Consider the following 26,731-nt stretch of genomic DNA (forward strand, 5'->3'; position numbering starts at 1 on the left):
GTCGGGAGCCAGGGCCAGGAAGACAATGCATCTGTGCACTTTAAATACATGCCTCTAGAAGCTCAAAGGCACACCAGTGTATAGGTCATGGACCTAAAACACCTACTATTTTGTCTTTTTGGTCTTGTTCTATTTATTAAATTCTGCTCTGTTTTTTCTAACCTGGTGTGGGATACTTTTTGTATGGTGTTTTCACACTGTTACTATTAGAAGTATTGCACAAATTCTTTACTCATTGCCTCTAAGTTAAGCATGACTGCTTTGTGCCAAACTACTATAGAGAGTTCAGCACAGGTTAATTTACCCTAACAAGAATTGAGGTTGCTGTTTGACCAAGGCCCTCACCCCTGTCTGCCAACAACCCAATTTCCTCACATTAGGTGGCGTGTCATACTATTTAGTCTAACAAAAAATCAAAATAATAAAAGATTGCAGATTGGTCTGATAACAGTGCGAAAATATGAACACATTTACAAAACTAAATACAACCGGTCTAATCATGTAGGTAAATTTATAGCAGTAGATTTACTCTTGTGTAAACTTACTGCTGCATCTGGTAGTAACTTTACAGTTTTTTGCTATTCAGCATTTCTGAGTACATTTACAGACATTTACAACTAGGTGCTAATTTACATGCCCTTACTTCCTTAAAAGTCGGGGTAGAGCCTGTTAAAATAGGATTTACAAGTGTGAAAGTTTTTTGTATTAACAGTTCACATATAGGCTGAGGTCTCCGCCATGGTGGCAGAGTACTTCCTAAGATAAAGTGTACGGAAAAAAAGTAAAGTTTAATAATTATTTAAAAAAGTTAAAATATTTTAATGCAATACGAAAGTGTAACATACGTTAAAATAATAATTATTACCCTAGAACTAAAAAAAAAAGTTACAGAACATTAATCAAATTAAATGTTTAATATATATTTAAATAACATATTAATTTCATTTATACATATCTAATTTAAAAATCTCACTATCATTATTATATTTAATTATTACTTTGTTTGATTATTATTTAACTATAACTTGCACTTTGTCATGCACTGTTTGTACAGTTTTATATTATCTCACTTGTACTCTGTAAAGCTGTGGTATTTATAAGAACAGGTGTGGCATCGCAAATAGAATCTTTTGTGAGAACTCATTGCGTGGTAGAATGGTGAGTTACTGTTAATGTGGTGTGGCTACCGAGTTGAATTAACTGTGTATCGAGGTGTGTAATTATTAATTAAAGGTATAAGATTACAGAATAATAATTTTTGTTTTTAGTTAAAGAATAAAAAAGTAATATTAATTTAAAGGTGGTGCATTAATTATAACTTTCAAAGTATATTTAAAACTGAAGAATCTCTAATGTTTGTGTATTTTATGTTTGCTTTGTTTAGAAAGGATAAATACATATTCCTAACTATAACAAAGATTTAAAGTTGTATTCTTCATTGAATGTTTTTTTTATTTTTAATAAAATTCTGTTCCAAATTGTAGAATATACCATCAACAAGTGTAGTCATTAAGTAGAGCGTGGTATTGTTGAGTATTTATGTATGCATACATTTTTATTTTTTAAAATACTTTATTTTGTTTGCCATTAAACCCTATGGGGTTCTATTTAAGTTGCTGACTCCATAATTTTCTATAGGTGTATGTATTGCAGTACCTGCGAGTGGCCATGTGTGGTGCTGGACTTATTGAAAGGCTGGGCTGAAGTACACTAATACTGATTTGCATCCTTTTTGGCTGTAGTAACTTTAGAAGTACAGTTTGTGAATAGTAATGGTCTTGTTTTTTTGTGGTGTGGTGTTTGTGTTTGTATGTCCCTCCCTAATATTCTCCTTACCACTCCCTAGTTCCCTTCTTATTCATTCCTTTATAATCCTCTCCCATTTTTTATTAAGTAGTCCTATGTTCTACTCACTCCCCCGTTTCTTCGCACATTTACTATGCTTATACGTACACCGGTGTGTGCAGAGGCCTCTGAAGATCATCACATAGAAACGATAGGAGAGGCAGCAGTTTCTGCACGTTGTACTACTGTAGTACTACTAAATTTACTACAGTGTGCAGTTAGTGAACAGGCCCCAACTTGTTTACCTGTTATGTAGGTTATTTACATCTGGAGGTTCATGGATACCCACACCCACGTGTCCTGTGATATCTTCTGATCAGCCTCTGTAACTTAACATAACACACTGGTGCACTCTGTCTGTAACTTACTATTCATATCCTTTGACTCAGTTGAAACACTGAATCATTCATATTTTCTAATCCATCCTAGAGTGTGTAGATAAGCTGTGCCATTGTGTCGTACTTTTAACTGCTAAAATTTTGTTTTCAAATGTCTTATATGAAATTCATGTGCTGTAAAAAAAAATTACTACTGGATTTTCAATTGCTAGAAAGCATGTGATTGTTTATTTATTGAATCTTTGTATTGTCTTCTCAGGTCGGTGAATGGTTCAAGGCAATATTTGCTTACCTAAAGGAGATTCCACGTTATCTGATACCCTGTTATTTTGACGCCATTCTAGTTGGCACATACACTACTCTTCTTGATATCTCATGGAGTCAGATGTCTAGGTATGTACACCAGCTTATGAATACATCTGAACAAACAGAACAGTAGAACTGTAGTTTTTTTCTGCAGAGTGGAATCAAAAATAAAATCCAGTTGGTCGAATGAGCTTCGTTCCTACCCACATTTTTGTACATTACATCTTCGGCTCGGAGTACAAATTAATACTAGTGTTTTTTTTGTGTGTTTTTTGCTGGAACATAGAGCCCTCCAGTGCCACACTGTCAGGTCTGTCTGCAGCTTTTCATTTGATGGTCAGCCTCTGGTGCCTAATGTGCCAGTTAGAAACAAGGTCTGTCACAGCCTACATATCTGATCTGACTCCTCTAATTTTACTCTGCCAGGTGCATACAAGCATGAGTTGGGTGCCTACTTCTGAAAAAGATTATCTACACCTCTTGCAAGGTGTGTCTTCTCTTGGCAGGCAGGAACCATTCATCACCTCATCAGCGACAAGGACCATCGGACCAGTCGCGGCAGGGCGGGGGGCCTTGGAACTCTCTCCCCGAGACTCACCTGTGGCAGGAAGCCGCCCCTGCTGTTTCCCTGGGCGCCCGGAGGCGCTCATAATCGGACATTTTGCCTGCTACGCGGGACCATCGGACCAGTCACAGCAGGGCTGGGGGACTTGGAACTCTCTCTACCAGACTCACCTGCGGCAGGAAGCTGCCCCTGTTGCTTCCCTTCGCGCCCGGAGGCGCTCATAATCTGACTTTTTGCCCGCTGCGCAGACGTGCCCGGGGGAAGACCGAGGCCGGGCTGGGCCCTGTCTCTTGCCTCAAATATTAGGAGGGCTATTAGGTAATAATGTGGCCCGCTTTGTGCATAGGTTTCACCAACTACTGGAGACACCATGGGAAAGCGGAAAAATTCCAATGGGGTGGCAGATGTCCAGCCTGAGGACTCGGGACGGAAACTAATAACTTGTTATCTCATTTCTGTGATGGGTGCAACTGAAACTGAGATAGGGAGGGTTGAAGCCAGTCTGGGTCCAACTTTAAAGAAGTCCGGTCCTGGAGATAAAGAAGAGGCAGTCCCCCTTGTGAAGCCCTCCATGGCTAAATCCAGGAATCCATGTATTGTTCTAGACCAGGAACAATCGATTGAGTCCATTCCCCCTGTAATTACCGATAGCCTCCAAAAAAGAGCAGGCACAAGGTCCTCTTAATACTGTAAATTCCTCTTCTAGCCCAATATTGCCCTGCCCAAAGATTATAACCTCATCTGGGAAGGACTTATTAGAGTTAAAGATGGGTAAAGGAAGGCCCCAGCCAAAGATGTCTAAAAGGGCTGCCTGTGAACGTGTTGCTAATAAGAAGCCATCTATCATGTCCTGTGACCAATTTAGCCAGATTGAAAATTTCTTTAAAGATATTGGGCAACTGTGTTCCTTGGTTATAAAAAAAAAAAAAAAAGGGGAATCCTTGGAAGGAAAGGTAATTGCCCTTAAAGCCACTGGGAAATCATCAGCCCCCCTCCCCCTATTTCCAATGGGAGATAATCCCCTGTTTGAAATCTGTGAGCCTACGTGCCCTCTAGTTCCTACTATCTCCCCAGTCCAGAGAGGAGGATTAAATTATGGGATGCAACCTACTGATAGAACTTTAATTCCTGTACCCAAAGGGTACAGAGAAAAACTATCTTATCAACAGAGGGTGGACGACCATGTGGCCTGTAAGGAATCTATACAGGTCCCGACACCTGTACTTCTAAATTCCCAAGCCCCCCCCATCCATGCATTCCACCAGCATGTGTTCCATATATTGTAATTTTGGAAAATGTACCTAGATTGGATGCTTCGCACCCTGGGTCCCATTCTCCATTACTAAATAAAGCCATTTATTGGGTCGGAAAGTACTCGGGCTGGAGTTCAGACCTCTCTGGAGAAATTTTAACAGTGAGAAGGGTACCATGGATAGGCCCAACTAGTAAACCTTCACCAGGGGATTGCATTATTATAAATGTTCGGAACCCACAATTAGTTGCCACTCTGCACCATTGCTTCTCAACATCAACATTAGATCTGGGATCTATTAGAGTAAAACGACTGTCATATTGTAGCTGCTCTCAGGCCCAGCAGTTTTGTTTTAGTAAATCTGGCAATCAGAAACCCTGTTCCCCTTATCAGCCATGGCCCCTTGGTTGTTCACTCCCTTTATTTAATAGCTTCGAGCCTTTGAACTCCTTGGAGCAATTGGACCGACCACCAATCACAGGAAATGCTTCTGGCGGAGCTCTAGAGGTAGATACGTTTTCTGTAATAAATCCACACTCCCTTAGATTAATTAATACCTCTCCCGTTGTAACCTCTGGGATTATCTCATGGAATGTGGCAGGATTAAAGAATAAAGTGGATAACCCAGATTGGTTAACGTTTGTGGGCCAATATTCATATATCTGTTGTCAGGAAACCTGGCTTATAGATTCCCCTTATATTAATGGCTTTGCCACCTGTTTTGCCCCTACAACTAAATCTCCCTCGGGAAGGGCCAAGGGAGGTTTGGCTACATATATATCTATATCTGCAAGAGGAGTAGTTGCATGTGTCATTGATATAACACCACACTATCTGGTACTCCTTCTTAAACTAACTGGCCCACACGATTTATTGTTGATTAACTATTATAATAACATCTTTGATTTGTCAGACACTAGCGTGATTGATATTTTGGAGACTAGGGTGCATAGTGCGTTGAATAGAAGTAAGAAGGACATAATGATTATTTGTGCCGGTGACTTTAATGCCCATCTGTGTGATCCGGAATTATTAGAATGTTGCAGATTTTCTGACGAATATGACTGCCCTGTGCAGCACTCCCCTTATGGGAATGCGCTTTATCGTATGATGGCCGCCAATCTGTTGACTTTTCCAACTCCGGAAGTTAAGGGGGGTTCCCATGTTTTCAGGGGGAAATGTCCAATCGATAATCGATTTTTTTAGTTTATTATAAAGATCTTACCTCCTTCGTAGGGAAGTTTAGGGTGATTCCAACCTGTATGAGTGATCATAACCCTCTAACTTTAGAAATTAGGTTAGGCCAGAATAAGGGCCCCGGCGGGGAGGTACAGCAGCCAGTGCTGAGATTTAATGGGCAGAAAGCTTGACAACCAAGTGGGGAAAGATTGATAAACATAGTTTTTATAGAAATGAGATGAGGAATAAGAAGGAAGAGATCATGATTGCTGTGGGGAACATACTCCCGCACACAAAATCGTTGAGGCATTTTCTGCCCTAACAAGTTATATGGCTGATAAATTATAGCGCCCAAGTATTAATAAAGATAGAAACCCACGTTGGTTCAATCATGCATGCACATCTGCCCTTAAAGACCTAAAAAAGATTAATAGCTCTATCCCATGCAAGTGTAAGAAAAGGGAAGGCTTAGGCCTGGCAAGTGGGTCCACTTGCCAAGTCGAATTTACAGTTAAAAACTGCACACACAGACACTGCAGTGGCAGGTCTGAGACATGATTACAGAGCGACTTATGTGAGTGGCACAACCAGTGCTGCAGGCCCACTAGTAGCATTTGATTTACAGGCCCTGGGCACATCTAGTGCACTTTGCTAGGGACTTACTAGTAGATCAAATGTGCCAATCATGGATAAGCCAATTACATACACATTTTGTATAGGAGCACTTGCACTTTAGCACTGGTAAAGTGCCCAGAGTAACAAAAACAGCAAAAACGGAACACATCAACAACCTGGGAAACAGAGGCAAAAAGTTAAGGGAGACCATGCCAAGGATGAAAAGTCTAACTAGGTTCCTATCTCAAACTAGATACTATTGCACATTTTAAGCACATCACAAGGTGGTCTCTGATCATTGCAGTCTTAAAAAGTACACTTAGCTAGTAGAATAAACACATTTTCCAACTGTGATTAAACACTTTTCCCACAGTGGTAATAAACATTAAGATGTTTTAGCTCAATCAGAATGTTTTCCTTTCTTTTCTGTAAATATCCAAACTGTCATTCTTGTCTCCCAATATTTTTTATGATCTATCATCAAATAAGCATTTGCCAAAAAAGTGATGCCTCACAGATTTTCTGTTCACCTCCGAATTGTTTTCAATTATTTCAGTGTTCTCAAAATGATCCCTTATTACTGTCTAGCTACTTGTGTTTATAAAAACATCATTAGTTCAGATACACCATTTTTGCATAATAATTTAATGGGGTAAAATTAATGAATGTCAGTTATGAGCATTAACTCAAGCATATTGAAACATGTATTAAAAACTGGGGTTCAGTTGGTGATGGATGACAAAATAACCTTAAACATGCAATGTAGCAGTTATTGTTTTTTCCGTTTTTCACAATAAATTAGGACAGGTGACTTTAAGACTGTCCCCTGAAATATTTATCATACAAAACACGCTTCCCTCCTACTGCAGAGCCTGGTGCTGGGTTGTCAGATGGAATCACTTACCGGATGACTCCTTCCTAGTAGCTTACATTTACATTTTCAAGTGCTAATCCATAACCATGCATTTTTCTGCTGCTAAACTGCATCTTCAAGGTTGTTGCATGCAGGTTCAATCATGCTTCCATCGCCCTTGAATTTGGCATACTTCCCACTCTCATACGCAGAGGAAGCAGGGCTGCATCATAGAAGTCTAAGCCATGACAGCTCTGTGGGCTTGTACTAAGATAGTCTGGCAAAGTGGAGCATGCTACTTAAAGCAAGCTCACAGCTGATTCCCTAAGTGTATGGGTTGCTGATGAGTCAAAGCAAATGATAATACCTTTCCCTTCCGCCACTATTAATCATATTTTCCTGGGACTTGCTTTAAAACTAAAAATGTTTCTTTATACCTCTTCTGAGTTTTTAGTGCATTTTATGGCGACCACATTGAGGTGGTAGCATGTTTATATCTATTTATTGTTGTGGCATATGTCTGCAATAAAAAAAAAAAAAAAATGGAATGTAGCAATTGAACGAGCTTGACAAGATCTGATCTATTGGCTTTGCCGATGCATGCTGCATAAATGTGACCAAGGAGCATTTCATACTGTCTGGTACAATTCCTGGCTTTTGGAATAAAGTCATACATATAGTAATTTGATTGAGTGAATGGAAACATTAGTTTCATGTTCACCAAAATAAATGTTTCATTTTTATTCCATTGAATTCAGCTTTGTTCAGAACGGCTCAACATTTGTAAAGCATCTGGCTATGGGTTCGGTGCAGTTATGTGGAGTAGGGCGATTTCCTTCGTTACCACCGCTGTCTCCTTCTCTACAGAATGTCCCACAAAGGATCAATGAGGTCACAAAAGAGAAGGAACAGTACTGCGTTTCATTAGCTGCTGGTAAGTGGACATGCTATTGTTCTTTTAAGAAACTGAGCTATTCAGTTAATCATTTCCTTAATGTTGTACACTTCTGGGTGCATGGTTCCTCTCTTCCCTGGCTGTCTTTGTTTTTTTGTCTTTTCATGGTTGTCTTGTACCTTATATTGACAATTAGATACTTATATGGAATGTTGAGATTGGCTTAGCCAATCACAATATTTAGAATGCTGGCACTAATTTTGTTATTTGTCTGCAGTCACAGTTGGGGCTAGTGACATGATGCAAACTGGAACATTGGCCCTGTTTTGCTTTGTGGTGTGTGTTAAGGGAATATGGTGCCAATATCCTTTCAGATGGCTACATCTTCCTATAGATTCCTTGCCACCAGGCATTAGCCTGGTCCAGAAAAGCTTTTTCCAAGCAGTATATCACTCCAATGCCATCACTTGATTTTAAAGTGCAGTAGCCACAACACTGCTTCCAGACATGACTGTCAGGCTGGTGTCAATTCAAGATCCTTCTAAGTGTCTCACCAATAAAATTATGCAGCATTCAGAAAGCGTTTAGGTCACATATCTGCTCCAAAAGCTGTGGGGTCCACAAGAAAACTTCATGTGGTGCCACGGATCTGACCACGATGAAACAGCCGTAATTCCTGGATTTCCATGTCTCTGAAGGCCACCAGGGAGTGGAAAGCTAGGTTATTTCTGTTAAGGCTCACAGGGAGATACCTAAGTGGTCTCCTTCACCCACAGTACTTTTCTTGATAGCTAAGTGATTTGTCCGTCTAGAGATGTTTAGCTCCAACTCTGATGCTCTTGCAGGCTCTGATAAAAACTATGGCCATACAAAGGATAATGATTCAGCTGCTGAAAACTTCCTTCCCCATTGTAATCCAGATGCTGGCCTATACCTAGAATTATTTAAAAAATGCAAGCAGTCTGCACACTTCACCAGAAGAGGACAAACCATGTCCCTCTGACACTGATTATACAACTGTTATTCAGCTGTTGTACACAAATGCTGAAACCTTGGAAGTCACCTAATCATCTGCAGGCAAAGTCTAACATTTTGACGAGAAATTGCAACACTGTTCCTTGCTTTCATTTAATGAAGTTCTATTGGACTCTGTTATGGCTGCTTGGGCGAAACCCTTCTCACACCAGCAGTTCACATACAGATTTGTAGGTCTGCTCTGGGTCCTCCCCAAATTTGTGTCCTCTTACCCATCACAGGGATGTGTGTTTGGTCTAGTGTCTCTCACAAGCAGAACCTTAGTGCCTTCCTTACAACATCTTCTGATAGAAATGAAGAAATGTGAATCTATGGGCTGAAAGGTCTTTGCTTCTGGCAGCCTGGCCCTCTGAACTGCTAATGTCGCCTCCCTTCTCTGCCAATACCTTCATGCCTTGTAGGAATTTACAAAACTTTCAGTGATCAGTTTGGCAGTCCACATGAAATGGTGTTTTATGGACCTGGTCAATGGCATATTGTCTATCGACACTCATTAGATCCATGGGCATAGCTGTCATGCTGCATCGGAATGCTTGCGGTTGTGTGCCACTGGTTTCTCCGGAGACGACCAAGCCATACTCATGGACATACCTACTGATGACTTTTTGGAGAGAATGTCACTTCCTCCCTGGAACGCTTCAAAACCAATAGAGCTATACATCATCTATGGGACAACATCACCAGTACCTTATACAGTCTCTACCAGTCTATGCCTTCTTTGGCCTCAAAACCTGTCAGACTTCCCCTTCACATCGTCATTTTCAGGTGGGAGGAGGATCTACCATTTTCAGTGGTTAGTAGGCAATTACATTTGTTCTCTGGGTCATCCAGCTTATCCTCACAGGCTAAGCCCTAATACTCTGGTACATTTCTCTGGACCACAAAAGTCCCAGCTCTCGCCTTTCCAGTGGCTGATTTTCCTAGCAGTGGGACGAGGCACCAACCACATGTAGCCCTTTCCTCAGATCCTTTTAAACGTGTGAGCCCTTGGGGTGGTCTTACGCCATACTTTTTGCCTAGTCTATTCCAATTTAGCTGCACTTATTTTTGTTGGCCCTAGGACTCTACGCATTTTACCACTGCTAACAAGTGCTGAAGTACTTGTGCTCACTCCCCTAAAACATGGTTACATTGGCTTATAAAAAATTGACATATTTAATTTACTTGTTCGTCTCTTGTAGAGTGGTATACCATAAACCCAGGGCCTGTATATTACATGCTACCACTAGGCCTGCAGCATAAGTGTGCCACCCACTTAAGTAGCACCTTAAAACATCTCAGGTCTGCCATTGCAGCCTGAATACAGTTTCAGTTTTCCATCTCAGTTTAGAATTAAACCCTCCTTGAAAAGCCTTAAACTCCCCTTTTATTGTGTATAATTTATTCCTAAGGTAGGCCTTAGGTAGCCCATAGGGCACGGTACTGTGTAGTTAAAAGCTTAGACTTGTACTTCTAAGTTTTACATGTCCTGGAAGTGAAAAACACCTATATTCATTTTTTCACTACTGTGAGGCCTACCCCTCCCATACAATAACACTGGGGATTCCGTATTGTATTTATTATGCTGTGGTTTCCCAATAGAAACTGGTAGTTATATTATGTTTGATGTCTTTGGTGAAAAGTCCTATTTAATGGTAAAGTCAGTTTTTTAAAACACAATTTTAACAAGCATTGGCATAGCCAATAGGTCTTGCCTTCAGGACCTTATAAGTATTTTGCCGTGCACCACATTATTCTGGGTGCTACAACATTTACTGTTAACTCTAAACTCATTTCTGCTCACTTCTCACCAACAATCACATTTATTGTTGTTCCTGGTAATGGGCTTGTCAGTTGTCCCAAGATGGGCCATCTACGTAAGGTATTTTGTGTGTCTGGCACCAGCTCTACAGACAACAGGAGGCAGGGGATGAAATTTCACTGGTGGTATGCTTAGGATTATTTATCTGTGGCCAGAGCAGTAAATGCCAACGTGTCCTGTTTGACCATTTACTCCTCCCTATCGCTGTTAAGTAATAGTGCACAGATGTGCACCAATGCTTTCTTAGATATGTAGTAAACTGAAATATACTTAGAATATCCAGAAACAAAAAGACTGAACAGATTGTATGTGAGGTTTGTTTGTTTGGCAACCCACAAAGTAAACAAGACAGTGTGAGGGCGAGCCGGCCATGTGTAGGAGGCTGGCCTGGCTTATAGTGGGTACCTGATGGTACTTACACCTTGTGCCTGGTCCAGTTATCCCTTATTAGTAGATTAGTAGTGTTCTAACAGCTTAGGCTGATAGAGGTAGCTATAGCAGAGCAGCTTAGGCTGAACTAGGAGACATGCAAAGCTCCTACTATACCACTTATAGCACTATATCATAAGAATAACAATACTCAGAGTTACTGAAAATAAAGGTACTTTATTTTAGTGACAACGTGCCAAACATATCTCAGAGGATATACTCCCTTAGGAGGTAAGTAAAAAATACAAAATATACACACAAACCAAAATCAGGTAAGTAAACAGTTAGAAAAGTAGTGCAAGCACTGTAGAATACAATAGGATGCAATAGGCCTAGGGGCAACACAAACCATATACTAAGAAAGTGGAATGCGAACCACTTAGGGACCCCAGGTCTAGTGTAGTGTGTAGAGGGTCGCTGGGAGTGTAAGAGAACACTAAGGGTGTCCAAGATACCCCACCCCAAGAGCCTGAAAAGTAGGAGTAAAGTTACCCTACTACCCCAGAAACACACTAAAGTTGTAATAGGAGATTCTGGAAAGACCACAACAGACTGCAAAGCACTGAAGACGGATTTCTGGACCTGAGGACCTGTAAAGGAAGGGGACCAAGTCCAAAAGTCATAAAAGTGTCCGGGGGTCGGCAGGAGCCCACTAAACCCCGGATGAAGGTGCAAAATGGCTGCCTCCGCGTGGAAGAAGCTGAAGATTCTGCAACAAGAGAAGATGCAAGGAACTTCTCCTTTGCACAGAAGATGTCCCACTGCGTGCTGGAGGATGCATAGTTGTTTCCACGCAGAAAGATTGCAAACAAGCCTTGCTATCTGCAAAGGTCGCAGTTGAAGCAAATGGGTGCTGCCCGGGCCCAGGAAGGACCAGGAGGTCGCCCCTTGGAGGAGGAAGACAGCACCCACAGAAGTACTTGAACACGGGTTCAAGAAAACTGAGCACAGCGGTCGTCTCAACACTACAAAGTAGGGTCCCACAAAGCCGGTGGTCAACTCCGTGAGTTGAGCAATGCAGGTCGGAGTGCTGGGCTATGCTGTGCATGAAGGATTCCTAGCAAAAGTGCACAGAAGCCCTAGCAGCTGCAGTTCACGCAGTACACAGGATTACTGTCTGGCGTGGGGAGGCACAGACTTACCTTCACCAGATTTGGACAGATGGACCACTGGACTGTCTGGGTCACTTGGATCCAGCTCCTGTGTTCCAGGGACCACGCTCGTCACGATGAGAGGGGACCCAGTGGACCAGTGAAGCAGAAGTTTGGTGCCTGCGTTAGCTGGGTGAAGATTCTGTCGACCCACAGGAGATTTCTTCTTGGCTTCCAGTGCAGGGTGAAGGCAGACAGCCCCCAGAGCATGCACCATGAGGAAACAGTTGAGAAAGCCGGCAGGATTAGGCGCTACAATGTCTCTGGTAGTCTTCTTGCTACTTTGTTGCAGTTTTGCAGGCGTCCTAGAGCAGACAGCGGTCGATCCTTGGCAGAAGTGGAAGATGGAGATGCAGAGGAACTCTGATTAATTCTTGCAAGTCGTTATCTGAAGAGAAGCCCACAGGAGAGACCCTAAGTAGCCCTCAGAGGAGGATTGGCCACCTAGTCAGGTAAGCACCTATCAGGAGGGGTCTCTGACGACACCTGCTGGAAGTGGCCACTCAGAGGCCTCCATTGTGCCCTCACACTTCTGCAATCAAGATGCCAGAGCTCTGGGCCCCACCCCTGGGGTGGTGATGGACAGGGGAGTGGTCACTTCCCTTTCCTTTGTTCAGTGTGCCCTCACACTAATTAACTTTGCACCTAACCTTCACTAAGTGAGGGTTAGACATATAGGTGATTTATAAGTTACTTAAATGCAGTGTAAAATAGCTGTGAAATAACGTGGACGTTATTTCACTCAGGCTGCAGTGGCAGTCCTGTGTAAGAATTGTCTGAGCTCCCTATGGGTGGCAAAAGAAATGCTGCAGCCCATAGGGATCTCATGGAACCCCAATAACCTAAGTACCTAGGTACCATATACTAGGGAATTATAAGGGTGTTCCAGTGTGCCAATTAGAATTGGTAATAATGGTCACTAGCCTGCAGTGACAATTTTAAAGGCAGGGAGAGCATAGCACTGAGGTTCTGATTAGCAGAGCCTCAGTGACACAGTTAGGCACCACACAGGAAACACATTCAGACCACAGACTATGAGCACTGGGGCCCTGGCTAGCAGGGTCCCACTGAGGCATATAGAACACACTGACAAATAGGGTTTTCACTATGAGCACTGGGGTCCTGGCTAGCAGGATCCCAGTGAGACAGTAAAAACACACTGACATATACTCACAAATAGGCCACAAGTGGGGGTAACAATGCTAGAAAGAGGCTACCTTCCTGTACCATGGAAACGTAAAGTGTAACAATGGGCACGGACAAACACAACGCAAGTATTTATGCCTTGTTTTAAACAACAAAAGAGAAACTGCATTCCGTCCACAAGATTAGGACAAGCAGTGAGGCTGGCATTCGTGTCAGTGATTTACCAACTCCTGGGAGTGAAGGCATGGATGTGTCAGCCTGACAGTGGACGGAGAAGGGACTTCGAACTATGAATGGGGACACGCAGTCTCTGACCAGAGGCGTCTGCACTCTACCTTTCCTAGAAGTTTTGGAATCGGTACCAAAATGTAGAGCGCTCCGTGTGAGATTTGTTAACTTGGATTTAGGAGGAAAGGGCAGGTTTTAACCTCCTAAAACATTCTGGGATTTAGCAAAGGCCATTGTTGGGTTATCAGGTGCTCCATGCAACATTACATGCGAGTCAATGTACAAAGCAAAGGCACATAATCTGTGCAGAAGAATGCCCTAGGTAAGAAAAATTTGTAGTTTTGGGCCTTTCTGGGGAATTAAGGAGGCACCTCTTTTATTGCAGAGCTTGACTTCTGAAGCAATAGGATTCAGGAAATGAAAACAAGGGTTGTCTGAAGAGCAGCGGAATGCCGTTGTTCATTTAGTTTCAATGATGTAGGATGGACCAGCTGCTGTGTGAAGGAGGGAGCAGGGTGCAGCCAGGGAAGAATGATCTGCAGAGCTGGGAGCTCACATTTCAACACTCTAGTGCGACGGTGAAACATGAAAGCGAGCATGCCCACTCCAAGAGCACACATGCTACCTACCTCCTTGGAAGAAAAAAAAAAGCATTTGAACTGCAGTGAGTCTTGCGTTAGCCCGAGTTAGAGCTATTAGCCTTTGTTTGCCACACAACCTGAAAATAAAAAGTAAAATGGTTGACATAAGAAGCCGGTTCAAAGCGCCGTTGTGAGCTCGCAGAGACAGGCAAAAAGAACAAACATTTGCAATGCAAGAACAGAAAATGTGCGAGGGAGAGTAAGGAATTGAATGAACCAAGTCACACATGCCCACAGATGAAAATAAGTAATAGGCTAGAGCCCTGCTAACAGAAACCGACTGGAACCACTGAAACATCCAGCGCTTTGGTCAAATGCTTTTAGCCTAAGAAAAAAGTAATCCCTAAGCACATGCTACATAGGCACAAGTGGAAGGGTGCAAGTACTAGGGCCATGCTACAGGGGAGTGTACAACTGTGGAAAAGATGGGTCAAAAAGCAAGGATTGACCACTAGTGCAGGAAGTTGACTCTGTATATACTATTTCAGTGAGAGATAGTGTGCACAGAGTCCAAGGTTTCCCCTTAGAGTTTGATAGTGGAAAGATTAGATAATACTAATGCTCTATTTTGTGGTAGTAGGCTTATCAGAGGGTAGTGTTAAGCATTTGTTGTACACACACAGGCAATAAATGAGGAAAACACACTCAAATGTTCTTAATTTATTTTAGAACCACAAGAGTCAAGATTTGAGGTAAGTACATAAAATGCAAGGTACTTCACACAGGTAAGTATAGAACTTTTATTTAAAACAGCAGTACACACAGTTTTGGTTAAAATGGCAATAAGCTATTTTAAAAGTGGACACTGCAAAAATCAACAGTTCCTGGGGAAGGTAAATTGGTTAGGTTTCTCAGGTAAGTAAAGCACTTACATAGTCAGTCTCCTAGTCATAGGCAGCTCACCGTTACGGGTTCAAGGCAACACCAAAGCCACAGCACCAGCAACACAGGGCCGGTCAGGTGCAGAGGTCAAAGGAGGGCCCAAAACACATAGGTGCCTATGAAGAACAGGAGTGCTCCGGTCTTAGTCTGCTTACAGGTAAGAACCTGCGTCCTCCGGGAGCAGACCAGGGGGGTTTTGTAGAGCACTGGGACACACACACAAGCCCACAAAACACACCCTCAGCGGCACAGGGGTGGCCGGGTGCTGTAGCCAAAGTAGGCATTGGGTTTGCTATAGAGAGCAATAGAGGGACCAGGGGGTCACTTAAGCGATGGAGGAAGGGCACGGGGGCTTCTCGGGCCAGCCACCGACTGGGCTAGGATGAGGGCCGCCTGCTGGTCACTCCTGCACTGGTAGATGGTTCCTCTCGGTCCTGGGGCCTGATGGTGCAGTGGTTGGTCCAGGCACCGGGTTCCTTTGTTACCAGGCAGTCACAGTCATGGGGAGCCTCTGGATCCTCTCTGCAGGTGTCGCTGTAGGGGTTCAGGGGGGGTCGACTCAGGGTGTCCACGTCGTTGGAGTAGCCAGGGAGTCCTCTCTGCGGTGTTTGTTGTCCTGGACTGGAGCTGAGGGCGTCAGGTACAGAGTGTGAAGATTCACGCTTCTGGCGGGAAGTGAGAGTCTCTTTAAAAGTTGTTTCAAAGTTGCAAAGTTGTTGCAGTTTCTGAACAGTGCCACTGTTCTCGGGAGTTTCTTGGTCCTTTAGGTGCAGGGCAGTCATCAGAGGTCGCTGGTCCCGCCGGATGCGTTGCTGTGCAGGTTCTTTGAGTCTGGAGACAGGCTGTTAGGGCTGGGGCCAAGTCAGTTGGTGTCTCCGTCGTACCTGCGGGACTTTCAGGTCAGCAGTCCTTCTTCTTTCTTCAGTTTGCAGAAACCTGATTTCCTGGGTTCAGGGTTGCCCCTAAATACTGAATGTAGGGTGTGTTTAGGTCAGGGGGGCTGTAGCCAATGGCTACTGTCCTTGAGGGTGGCTACACCCTCTTGGTGCCTCCTCCCTGAGGGGAGGGGGGCACATCCCTATTCCTATTGGGGGAATCCTCCAAAACTAAGATGGAGGATTTCTGAAGGCAGGGGTCACCTCAGCTCAGGACACCTTAGGGCCTGTCCTGACTGGTAGGTGACTCTTCCTTGTTTTTCTCATTATCTCCTCCAGACTTGCCGCCAAAAGGGGGGGCTGTGTCTGGAGGGGCGGGCATCTCCACTAGCTGGGATGTCCTGAGGTTCTGTAACAACAGGCAGGAGCCTTTGAGGCTCACCGCCAGGTGTTACAGTTCCTGCAGGGGGAAGTGAGAAGCACCTCCACCCAGTTCAGGCTTTGTTTCTGACCACAGAGTGACAAAGGCACTCACCCCATGTGGCCAGAAACTCGTCTGGCAGGCTGGCAGAAACTGGTCAGCCTAGCACTAGGAGTCGGAATGGTATTCAGGGGGCTTTTCTAAGATGCCCTCTGGGTGTACTTTACAATAAATCCCACACTGGCATCAGTGTGCATTTATTGTGCTGAGATGTTTGATACCAAACTTCCAAGATTTCAGTGTAGCCATTATGGAACTGTGGAGTTTGTAATTGACAGACTCCCAGACCATATACTCTTTATGGCTACCCTGCACTTACAATGTCTAAGGTTTGGCTTAGACTCTGTAGGAGCATAGTGCTCATGCAACTATGCACTCACCTGTGGTATAGTGCACCCTGCCTTAGGGCTGTAAGGCCTGCTAGAGGGGTGACTTACCGATGCCACAGGCAGTGAGTTGTGGGCATGGCACTCTGAGGGGAGTGCCATGTCGACTTAGTCTTTTTCTCCCCACCAGCACACACAAGCTGTGAGGCAGTGTGCATGTGCTGAGTGAGGGGTCCCCAGGGTGGCATAATACATGCTGCAGCCCTTAGAGACCTTCCCTGGCCACAGGGCCCTTAGTACCAGGAGTACCATTTACAAGGGACTTATCTGTGTGCCAGGGCTGTGCCAATTGTGGGAACAAAGGTACAGTTTAGGGAAAGAACACTGGAGCTGGGGCCTGGTTAGCAGGGTGCCAGCATACTTTCAATCATAACTGGCATCAACAAAAGGCAAAAGGTTAGGGGGTAACCATGCCAAGGAAGGCATTTCCTTACACAAATTACCCCCCCCCCCAAGCTGTGAGGCAGTGTGCATGTGCTGAGTGAGGGGTCCCCAGGGTGGCATAATACATGCTGCAGCCCTTAGAGACCTTCCCTGGCCACAGGGCCCTTAGTACCAGGAGTACCATTTACAAGGGACTTATCTGTGTGCCAGGGCTGTGCCAATTGAGGGAACAAAGGTACAATTTAGGGAAAGAACACTGGAGCTGGGGCCTGGTTAGCAGGGTGCCAGCATACTTTCAATCATAACTGGCATCAACAAAAGGCAAAAGGTTAGGGGGTAACCATGCCAAGGAAGGCATTTCCTTGCACAAATTACCCCCCTTCCCCCCAAAAAAAAAAATGTAAGAGGATGAGACTAACCTTTCCCAAGAGAGTCTTCCTGTTCTAAGTGGAAGAACCTGGAAAGGCCATCAGCATTGGCATGGGCAGTCCCAGGTTTGTGTTCCACTACAAAGTCCATTCCCTGTAGGGATATGGACCACCTCAACAGTTTGGGGTTTTCTCCTTTCATTTGCGTCAGCCATCTGAGAGGTCTGTGGTCAGTTTGAACTGTGAAGTGAGTACCAACAAGGTATGGTCTCAACTTCTTCAGGGACCAAACCACAGCAAAGGCCTCCCTCTCAGTGGCACTCCAACGCTGCTCCCTGGGGAGTAACCTCCTGCTAATAAAAGCAACAGGCTGGTCAAGGCCATCATCATTTTTTGGGGACAGGACTGCTCCTATCCCATGCTCAGAGGCATCAGTCTGCACAATGAACTGCTTTGAATAATCTGGAGCTTTCAAAACTGGTGCCGTACACATAGCTTGCTTCAGGGTGTCAGAGGCCTTTTGACAGTGCAAGGGAACAACGGTACAGTTTAGGGAAAGAACACTGGTGCTGGGGCCTGGTTTGCAGGGTCCCAGCACACTTTCAATCATAACTGGCATCAGCAAAAGGCTAGGGGGTAGCCATGCCAATGAAGGCATTTCCTAACAACTAACAAGCAAGGATTTTTCAAGGACACTGAAACAAATCTGAGAAAAAGCAGAGACCCCACAAAGAAGTATAGAAGTATATACAAGAGGTCTTGAATGCTCAACCTAAAAATGCCACTTTCTATAAAGTTTTTTTTTTTCTGCCCTTAGTTATTCTGTGCCTGTATTCTGGCATGGGACACATAACTTGATGTATCTGACAGACTTTGTAAATTCCTCCCAGAGGGATTAGGTGTGCCTGAATAAGCCATGTGCTGGCACTGTGGGAGTGGGGAACAGAGCTGAGAACAGCCCCACTTACAACTGAATAGCTTGTGCTCTACCTTAAAAGAAGGTGCCTACCCCATATTGTTACTGGAGCCAGGGTAGGGAAGGCAGGAAATTCTAATCACTTCAATACCATTCTCTAGAAGCTTTTCCCACCTTCCAGGACCCCAGGCTCTAAAAGTAGGACCTCAAACACAAACGCTTCAGGATACTTCTGGACCTGTGGATATTAAGCCAGTAAGGAGGTCTGCTGTGGTGCTGGAAGATCTGCCCTCTGCTGGACTGCTATTCTGAAGGACAGCTGCCCTGTTTTTCCTGTTGCTCTGCTGCCTTCTGCCTAGGGACAAGGACTGGATCTTCATCTGTCCCAGGTCCTCCAGAGTGACTCACAAGGGCTAATTTGCTGGCCTCCTGTTCAGAGCCACAGGGACACAAAAGGCTTCCTCCATCTTGAACCCTCACCTGTATCTAGCCTAAGTGAGCCCTGACCCTCCAAATGGTGCGAATCCACTCCTGGACCCTTGGAAATGGTGTTAAACGTGTCCATATAGTCATGATCCAGAAGTGGGGAATTGTTAGCAAAATATTGCCCCGGTGACCCGGAGGAGACCGGGACCAACCTGCTCATCTATGCCCCTGAGGTGCATTGTTTACGCAGCAACAAATCAGTTTACGCTGTCCTTCATCAAAGGGGTGTCTGACCTTGTGGAACTGCCTTCGGCTAAAGCAATCTGCCTCTTCACGCTGGAGATTTCAACTTCCATTTTGCCGACTAAGTCTGAATGTAGAAGTCTTCACCGTGTCTTCGAACCACAACCGTCTAGAGGCGATGCTCCCTCTTCAGACAGCTCTTGCAGCCTTGCCCTGCTGAACTTTACTTTCTCAGAACACAACACTTTCTTTAATAATTCTTCGAAGTCCAAAGTTAATCACTGATGGGGCCTAATCCCTTTCTTGTAGCCAAACTATGCTACATCGTGGTTCGCCTTAACTCTCAACTTTGGGCCAGTCTCACCCGACTAGAGTGCCGCGGTTGGCACTAGTTTTCACAAAAAACTTTAAAAGTCCATAACTCCAGTTTTACTGATTGGCCTTTTTGTTGTTTTGGTGTCAAATAATTTATTAAAATTTGTTTGGGATTTTTTTCTCATTTTAATTTTTGATTGAGAGTTCAGACGTTGAAATACATTAGATCAGAAACAAAAATCAACATATAAAAAAAAACAAGGTAGCATACATTCACTATATAAATCAATACAGTTTACAGTCCCAGAATTCATTACAGGAAAATAATCATCACAGAAATCACAAAATATCTAATCAGGAAACAAGCGGTTTTGCATATTCCCCCAGGCACAGTACAATTTCAGAGTTGATCCCCTAACCTTGGCTGTCTGACGTTCCAGTTCACATGCCTCTGTTAGTTCCTCCCACCATTTCTCAAACTTCGACAAGGAGGCGATTTCCATCTTCTCACAATCATTAATTTAGCAATGATCAAGATGTAAAAAGCCCAGTCATTAGCCTCAAGGCCTAGCAGCACCCTTTTCAGAGTAATTATCCAACCGATAGGTTGTATATTGAATATCTGCAACGGAACTGAAGACCAGAATGGTATGAGTTTTGGGCATGTGGTAAACATTTGAACATTATCAGCCACTTCCACCAAACATTGTGGGCAGCTATAAGATCTGTTGTACCACTTACATAGTTTAGAGGGGCTAATATAAAAATCCAACAGAGTACGGTAAGTCTGACCTCTCAGTCTAGGATGAGTGATGACCCTGCAGAAACTAGTACTAAATTAAGCAGCTATACGTATTCAAGAGAGTAGATAGATGGTTAACAAAAATCAGTTGTATGAATTGAGGCTGGGCCAGCTGGGTCATAATACTGATAATGTCGCTGAGTAAAGAGGTCCTATCCGAAGGTATTTAAAGAAGTCATTACAGGGAATAGCAAATTCTCCCTGTGTCTGAAAATGGCTTGACCCTAAAATCATCTGTCAGATCGCCTAGCCACTTAACTCCCAGCTTCCATCAAATACCAAAGGTAAGGGAAACTAAATCATTCAGGTAGATCAGAGTTATCCAACAACAGTGAAATAGCAGGATTCCCAAAAACCTCTTCACATTGCCCAAATCTTTTCAAGGTCTTTAGTCTAACTCTTTCACTTTTTAATTTTTTCTTAATGATGCTAGGATCCTTCATGATTGAGATGGCATGAAGCCAGTTATCTGGATGCGTCATATAGCATCCGGATTCAATTAGCCACGCTAGCCCAGTAATAGAGACCCCAATCTGTAAGTGCCCAACAGCCTTTAGGTATTGGGAGTTTTCTATTTTTAAGAGATCTCTGCTGTTTCTTCCCCTTACATATGAGTTTTGTTAGTGAGGAATCCAGCAGCTTGAAATATCTATAGGCGCTATTCAAGGGTAATGTCCGGAAGAGATACAAAATTTTGGGTAGAATATTCATTTTGATTAGATCATTCGTCCAATTAGAGATATGGGCAGATGCATCCACTTAGCCAGTAGTAACCTAATCTGTCGTAATTGTGCAGTTTAATTATATTCATAGCATAACTTGACAGTAGGAGCCAAAATAATACCAAATATCTAGCTTCAGTTGTCACTTGGGGGATCACAGCTCCATCCACTAAAATAAATTATGTTTTATGGGTGTTTATTTTATATCCCAACACTTGACCAAAGTCTATTGCTATTTGGGGTGAAGCAAGAAATAAGTATGGGTTACTGTGCTGGTGATGCTTCTCTGTAAGACCTTAATATATACGGAGCAAACAAAGCAGGGGAGAGTGGGCACCCTTGACGAGTACCTCAAAAGATGTAAATAAACAGAGTTAGCTACTACTGTATACTACTCTGAGCTCTAGAAGCTTGATATAGAGCTTTGACCAGATTAATGAATTTGGGTCTTATATCAAACTGCCTGAGTAACTCCCAGGGCAACTTCCAAGACACACCATTGAATTCTTTCTCTGCATAGAGTAAAATAATATTGACAGGTTCTTAAAGAGTCTCGGCCTGATCTAGTAGTGTGGTAATTACATTTTTGTGTGAGGTTGTGTCCTTCCCCAGAATGAAGTCATGCTGTACTGGTGATACAAGCTGAGAACTAATCTCATTACCTCCATTAGCCAAAAGCTTGTTAAATACTTTAGAATCAGCATTTAGAAATGATATTGGCCAATATGAGCTTGCGATCTGTAGGGTATTTATATTTTTTAAGAAATATTGAGATAATGGTCTCATTCCAAGAGGATGGAAAAACCACCAACAGACCGAATTTCTGTTAGTACTTCTAGGAACAGCGGAGTAATTGTGAATCGCAAGATCTTATAAATTTCAAATAGAATATGGTCTGGCCCCGGTGCTTTGCCTAATGGTAGGCTAGCAGTGACCCTTCCAAGCTACTTTGCTGAGAATTCAACGTCCAACATATCTTAATCAATTGTCACTAGTTTAGGCAAGTTTAAAGGGATCAGATGGTTATGAATATTTGTAAGGCTACACCCAGACTTCTTCTGGTATTGACCGGAGTAGAGTAGAAAGTCGTGAAGGTGGATAGCATCTTTGAGTGACAAGTGTAGACACTCCCTGCTGCATCCTTAATTTGTTTAATAACAGATTTCGTCAAATTGACCAGGCTCAGACAAGCCAGCAATTTCCCTGATTTCTCACCAATTTCACAAGTAAGGGCCTGTTTCTGAAAGGCTTTTTTATTGAGAAAAGGCAGAAATGTGGCCACCTAGACGCACAATTTATAGATATGCAGCTTGAACATCAGTACAGTGAGCTACGATCTGTGTCATATGGAGTTGAACTAAACAATTCAGTTAACCACTGACTGATCTCTCCTTCACTGTTAGAAAATTGCATGAATATTGATTGTGAGATTCCCTTAATATATGCTTTCAACATGTCCCAAACCACAGAAGCGTGGGTTCATCCTTGATTAATCACAATAAATTCCTGAGTGAGTGTGTGTAGGTATTGGATATAACCAGGATGATCTAGAACAACTTTGGTAAAAGAAAACCAGTGCAGATTGGTGTTAACAGAGCAGTTGCCCTCAGTTTTCTGTGAAATGGCTGAGTGAACGGAATGTAGAAGATATAAAATCTCAGTTGCACAAATTGAGTGGATTGAAGCACTATGCAAGCAAAAATCTATGCAAGAATATTGGCTATGAGGTGTAGAGAAAAAAAGTATAGTTCCGAAGGTCAGGGTTTTGCTCTCTCCATGTCAACCAAAATCAGACCCAACATCATGTCTAGTATACTGGCTCTTCTTCTACCCTTCCGAGCTGTAAGAAAAGTGTTACTTGTATGAAGAGTAGGATTCAAGATATAGTTAACATCTCCCATTATGATGATGGACAAGTTAACATCGCTTAGTTCTTACATCGTTAGTAAAAAATTGTGGGTTCTGATTATTAGGTGCATATACATTAAGCAGCACAAAATGAGTCTTAATTTGATGATCAGTTATTTCCCACATTACTCACCTACTCCCATAATCTGATTGGGATTATATCACTCTAATTTATTAAAGATAATAATGGAAAGTCCTCTCTGACCTGAGCAATATGTAGCACTTAATAAACTATATCTTTTAGGTATGATGTATCCCAGGCGGCACTTAGATATTGTAGGAAGTTGGCTCTGTATGTGCTATTTCAAAGTGAGGAATAGCATGCACAGAGTCCAAGGGTTCCCCTTAGAGGTAAAATAGTGGTAAAAATAGATAATACTAATGCTCTATTTTGTGGTAGTGTGGTCGAGCAGTAGGCTTATCCAAGGAGTAGTGTTAAGCATTTGTTGTACATACACATAGGCAATAAATGAGGTACACACACTCAGAGACAAATCCAGCCAATAGGTTTTTGTATAGAAAAATATATTTTCTTAGTTTATTTTAAGAACCACAGGTTCAAATTCTACATGTAATATCTCATTCGAAAGGTATTGCAGGTAAGTACTTTAGGAACTTCAAATCATAAAAATTGCATGTATACTTTTCAAGTTATTGACAAATAGCTGTTTTAAAAGTGGACAATTTTCACAGTTCCTGGGGGAGGTAAGTTTTTGTTAATTTTACCAGGTAAGTAGGACACTTACAGGGTTCAGTTCTTGGTCCAAGGTAGCCCACCGTTGGGGGTTCAGAGCAACCCCAAAGTCACCACACCAGCAGCTCAGGGCCGGTCAGGTGCAGAGTTCAAAGTGGTGCCCAAAACACATAGGCTAGAATGGAGAGAAGGGGGTGCCCCGGTTCCGGTCTGCTTGCAGGTAAGTACCCGCGTCTTCGGAGGGCAGACCAGGGGGGTTTTGTAGGGCACCGGGGGGGACACAAGCCCACACAGAAATTTCACCCTCAGCAGCGCGGGGGCGGCCGGGTGCAGTGTAGGAACAAGCGTCGGGTTCGCAATGTTAGTCTATGAGAGATCTCGGGATCTCTTCAGCGCTGCAGGCAGGCAAGGGGGGGGGTTCCTCGGGGAAACCTCCACTTGGGCAAGGGAGAGGGACTCCTGGGGGTCACTTCTCCAGTGAAAGTCCGGTCCTTCAGGTCCTGGGGGCTGCGGGTGCAGGGTCTCTCCCAGGCGTCGGGACTTTGGATTCAAAGAGTCGCGGTCAGGGGAAGCCTCGGGATTCCCTCTGCAGGCGGCGCTGTGGGGGCTCAGGGGGGACAGGTTTTGGTACTCACAGTATCAGAGTAGTCCTGGGGTCCCTCCTGAGGTGTTGGATCTCCACCAGCCGAGTCGGGGTCGCCGGGTGCAGTGTTGCAAGTCTCCCGCTTCTTGCGGGGAGCTTGCAGGGTTCTTTCAAGGCTGCTGGAAACAAAGTTGCAGCCTTTCTTGGAGCAGGTCCGCTGTCCTCGGGAGTTTCTTGTCTTTTCGAAGCAGGGGCAGTCCTCAGAGGATGTCGAGGTCGCTGGTCCCTTTGGAAGGCGTCGCTGGAGCAGGATCTTTGGAAGGCAGGAGACAGGCCGGTGAGTTTCTGGAGCCAAGGCAGTTGTCGTCTTCTGGTCTTCCTCTGCAGGGGTTTTCAGCTAGGCAGTCCTTCTTCTTGTAGTTGCAGGAATCTAATTTTCTAGGGTTCAGGGTAGCCCTTAAATACTAAATTTAAGGGCGTGTTTAGGTCTGGGGGGTTAGTAGCCAATGGCTACTAGCCCTGAGGGTGGGTACACCCTCTTTGTGCCTCCTCCCAAGGGGAGGGGGTCACAATCCTAAACCTATTGGGGGAATCCTCCATCTGCAAGATGGAGGATTTCTAAAAGTCAGAGTCACCTCAGCTCAGGACACCTTAGGGGCTGTCCTGACTGGCCAGTGACTCCTCCTTGTTGCTTTCTTTGTTCCCTCCAGCCTTGCCGCCAAAAGTGGGGGCCGTGGCCGGAGGGGGCGGGCAACTCCACTAAGCTGGAGTGCCCTGCTGGGCTGTGACAAAGGGGTGAGCCTTTGAGGCTCACCGCCAGGTGTCACAGCTCCTGCCTGGGGGAGGTGTTAGCATCTCCACCCAGTGCAGGCTTTGTTACTGGCCTCAGAGTGACAAAGGCACTCTCCCCATGGGGCCAGCAACATGTCTCTAGTGTGGCAGGCTGCTGGAACTAGTCAGCCTACACAGACAGTCGGTTAAGTTTCAGGGGGCACCTCTAAGGTGCCCTCTGGGGTGTATTTTGCAATAAAATGTACACTGGCATCAGTGTGCATTTATTGTGCTGAGAAGTTTGATACCAAACTTCCCAGTTTTCAGTGTAGCCATTATGGTGCTGTGGAGTTCGTGTTTGACAGACTCCCAGACCATATACTCTTATGGCTACCCTGCACTTACAATGTCTAAGGTTTTGTTTAGACACTGTAGGGGTACCATGCTCATGCACTGGTACCCTCACCTATGGTATAGTGCACCCTGCCTTAGGGCTGTAAGGCCTGCTAGAGGGGTGTCTTACCTATACTGCATAGGCAGTGAGAGGCTGGCATGGCACCCTGAGGGGAGTGCCATGTCGACTTACTCGTTTTGTCCTCACTAGCACACACAAGCTGGCAAGCAGTGTGTCTGTGCTGAGTGAGAGGTCTCCAGGGTGGCATAAGACATGCTGCAGCCCTTAGAGACCTTCCTTGGCATCAGGGCCCTTGGTACTAGAAGTACCAGTTACAAGGGACTTATCTGGATGCCAGGGTCTGCCAATTGTGGATACAAAAGTACAGGTTAGGGAAAGAACACTGGTGCTGGGGCCTGGTTAGCAGGCCTCAGCACACTTTCAATTGTAAACATAGCATCAGCAAAGGCAAAAAGTCAGGGGGCAACCATGCCAAGGAGGCATTTCCTTACAGATATACAATAAATAAATAAATATTAGCCTCTTGATTAGTGAGATGTGTATCTTGGAGGGCCAGGATACTTAGTTTCAAGCACCAAGCTTCAGAAAATGTCTTGGCCCCCTTTCCTCCCACTTTTTAGACCATTAATATTCCATGAAATATTAACCATTGCCCCTTTTCAGCTTCTTGTTTCCCATATATAGACTACCATATGCTGCCATATTTCTCATCATTAAGCATGTTTGCTCTCTCTCTTTTTATAAATAAACCAACCACTCTCAATTTCCACCCCTCCTCATCCCACTCCAATTTTTTTCTCTCCCTCTCTGCTTCTCCCCTACCTTCCTACCCTTCCTGGCCTCCCTGCAACCCACTAGGCCTCCAGGTGGCCCCTAGTTCAGCATAGTTAGGGGATGGAGACCCCCAAGGCCCTTGAGATGTCACATCTGACATCCATGCAATATTGGATTAGTGTAGGAAGCTTGTTCTGTATATACTTTATCAAAATGAGATATGGTGTGCACAGAGTCCAAGGGTTCCCCAGAGGCTTAACACAGGCTAAAGTAGATAATACTAATGCTCTCTTTTGTGGTAGTGTGGTTGAGCAGTTAGGGTTATCATAGAGTAGTGTAAAGCATTTGTTGTACACACACAGACAATAGAAGAAGCACACACTGAATGACGTAACCCCAGACCAGTGGTTTTTATATAGCAAAGATATATTTCTTAATTTATTTTTAGAAGCAAAAGATTCTAGTTACAGGTAAGTACTTCAATAGATTTGTATTTCATTCGTGTCA

At 44.0% G+C, this 26,731-nt stretch overlaps 1 protein-coding gene across 3 annotated transcripts in view; it reads left to right on the forward strand.

The window, feature by feature from the left end:
* Positions 1-26,731, forward strand: part of AGL (amylo-alpha-1, 6-glucosidase, 4-alpha-glucanotransferase) — a 419,432-nt gene that overhangs the window by 211,415 nt on the left and 181,286 nt on the right. For all 3 annotated transcript variants that reach the window (XM_069232148.1, XM_069232150.1, XM_069232149.1), the window contains exons 23-24: positions 2,443-2,576; positions 7,712-7,887. In XM_069232148.1, coding sequence (XP_069088249.1) covers positions 2,443-2,576; positions 7,712-7,887 — 310 coding nt within the window. The remainder of the gene's footprint in view (positions 1-2,442; positions 2,577-7,711; positions 7,888-26,731) is intronic.

The sequence above is a fragment of the Pleurodeles waltl genome, chromosome 4_2, assembly GCF_031143425.1.
Source record: "Pleurodeles waltl isolate 20211129_DDA chromosome 4_2, aPleWal1.hap1.20221129, whole genome shotgun sequence".
Classification (NCBI taxonomy): Eukaryota; Metazoa; Chordata; class Amphibia; order Caudata; family Salamandridae; genus Pleurodeles; species Pleurodeles waltl.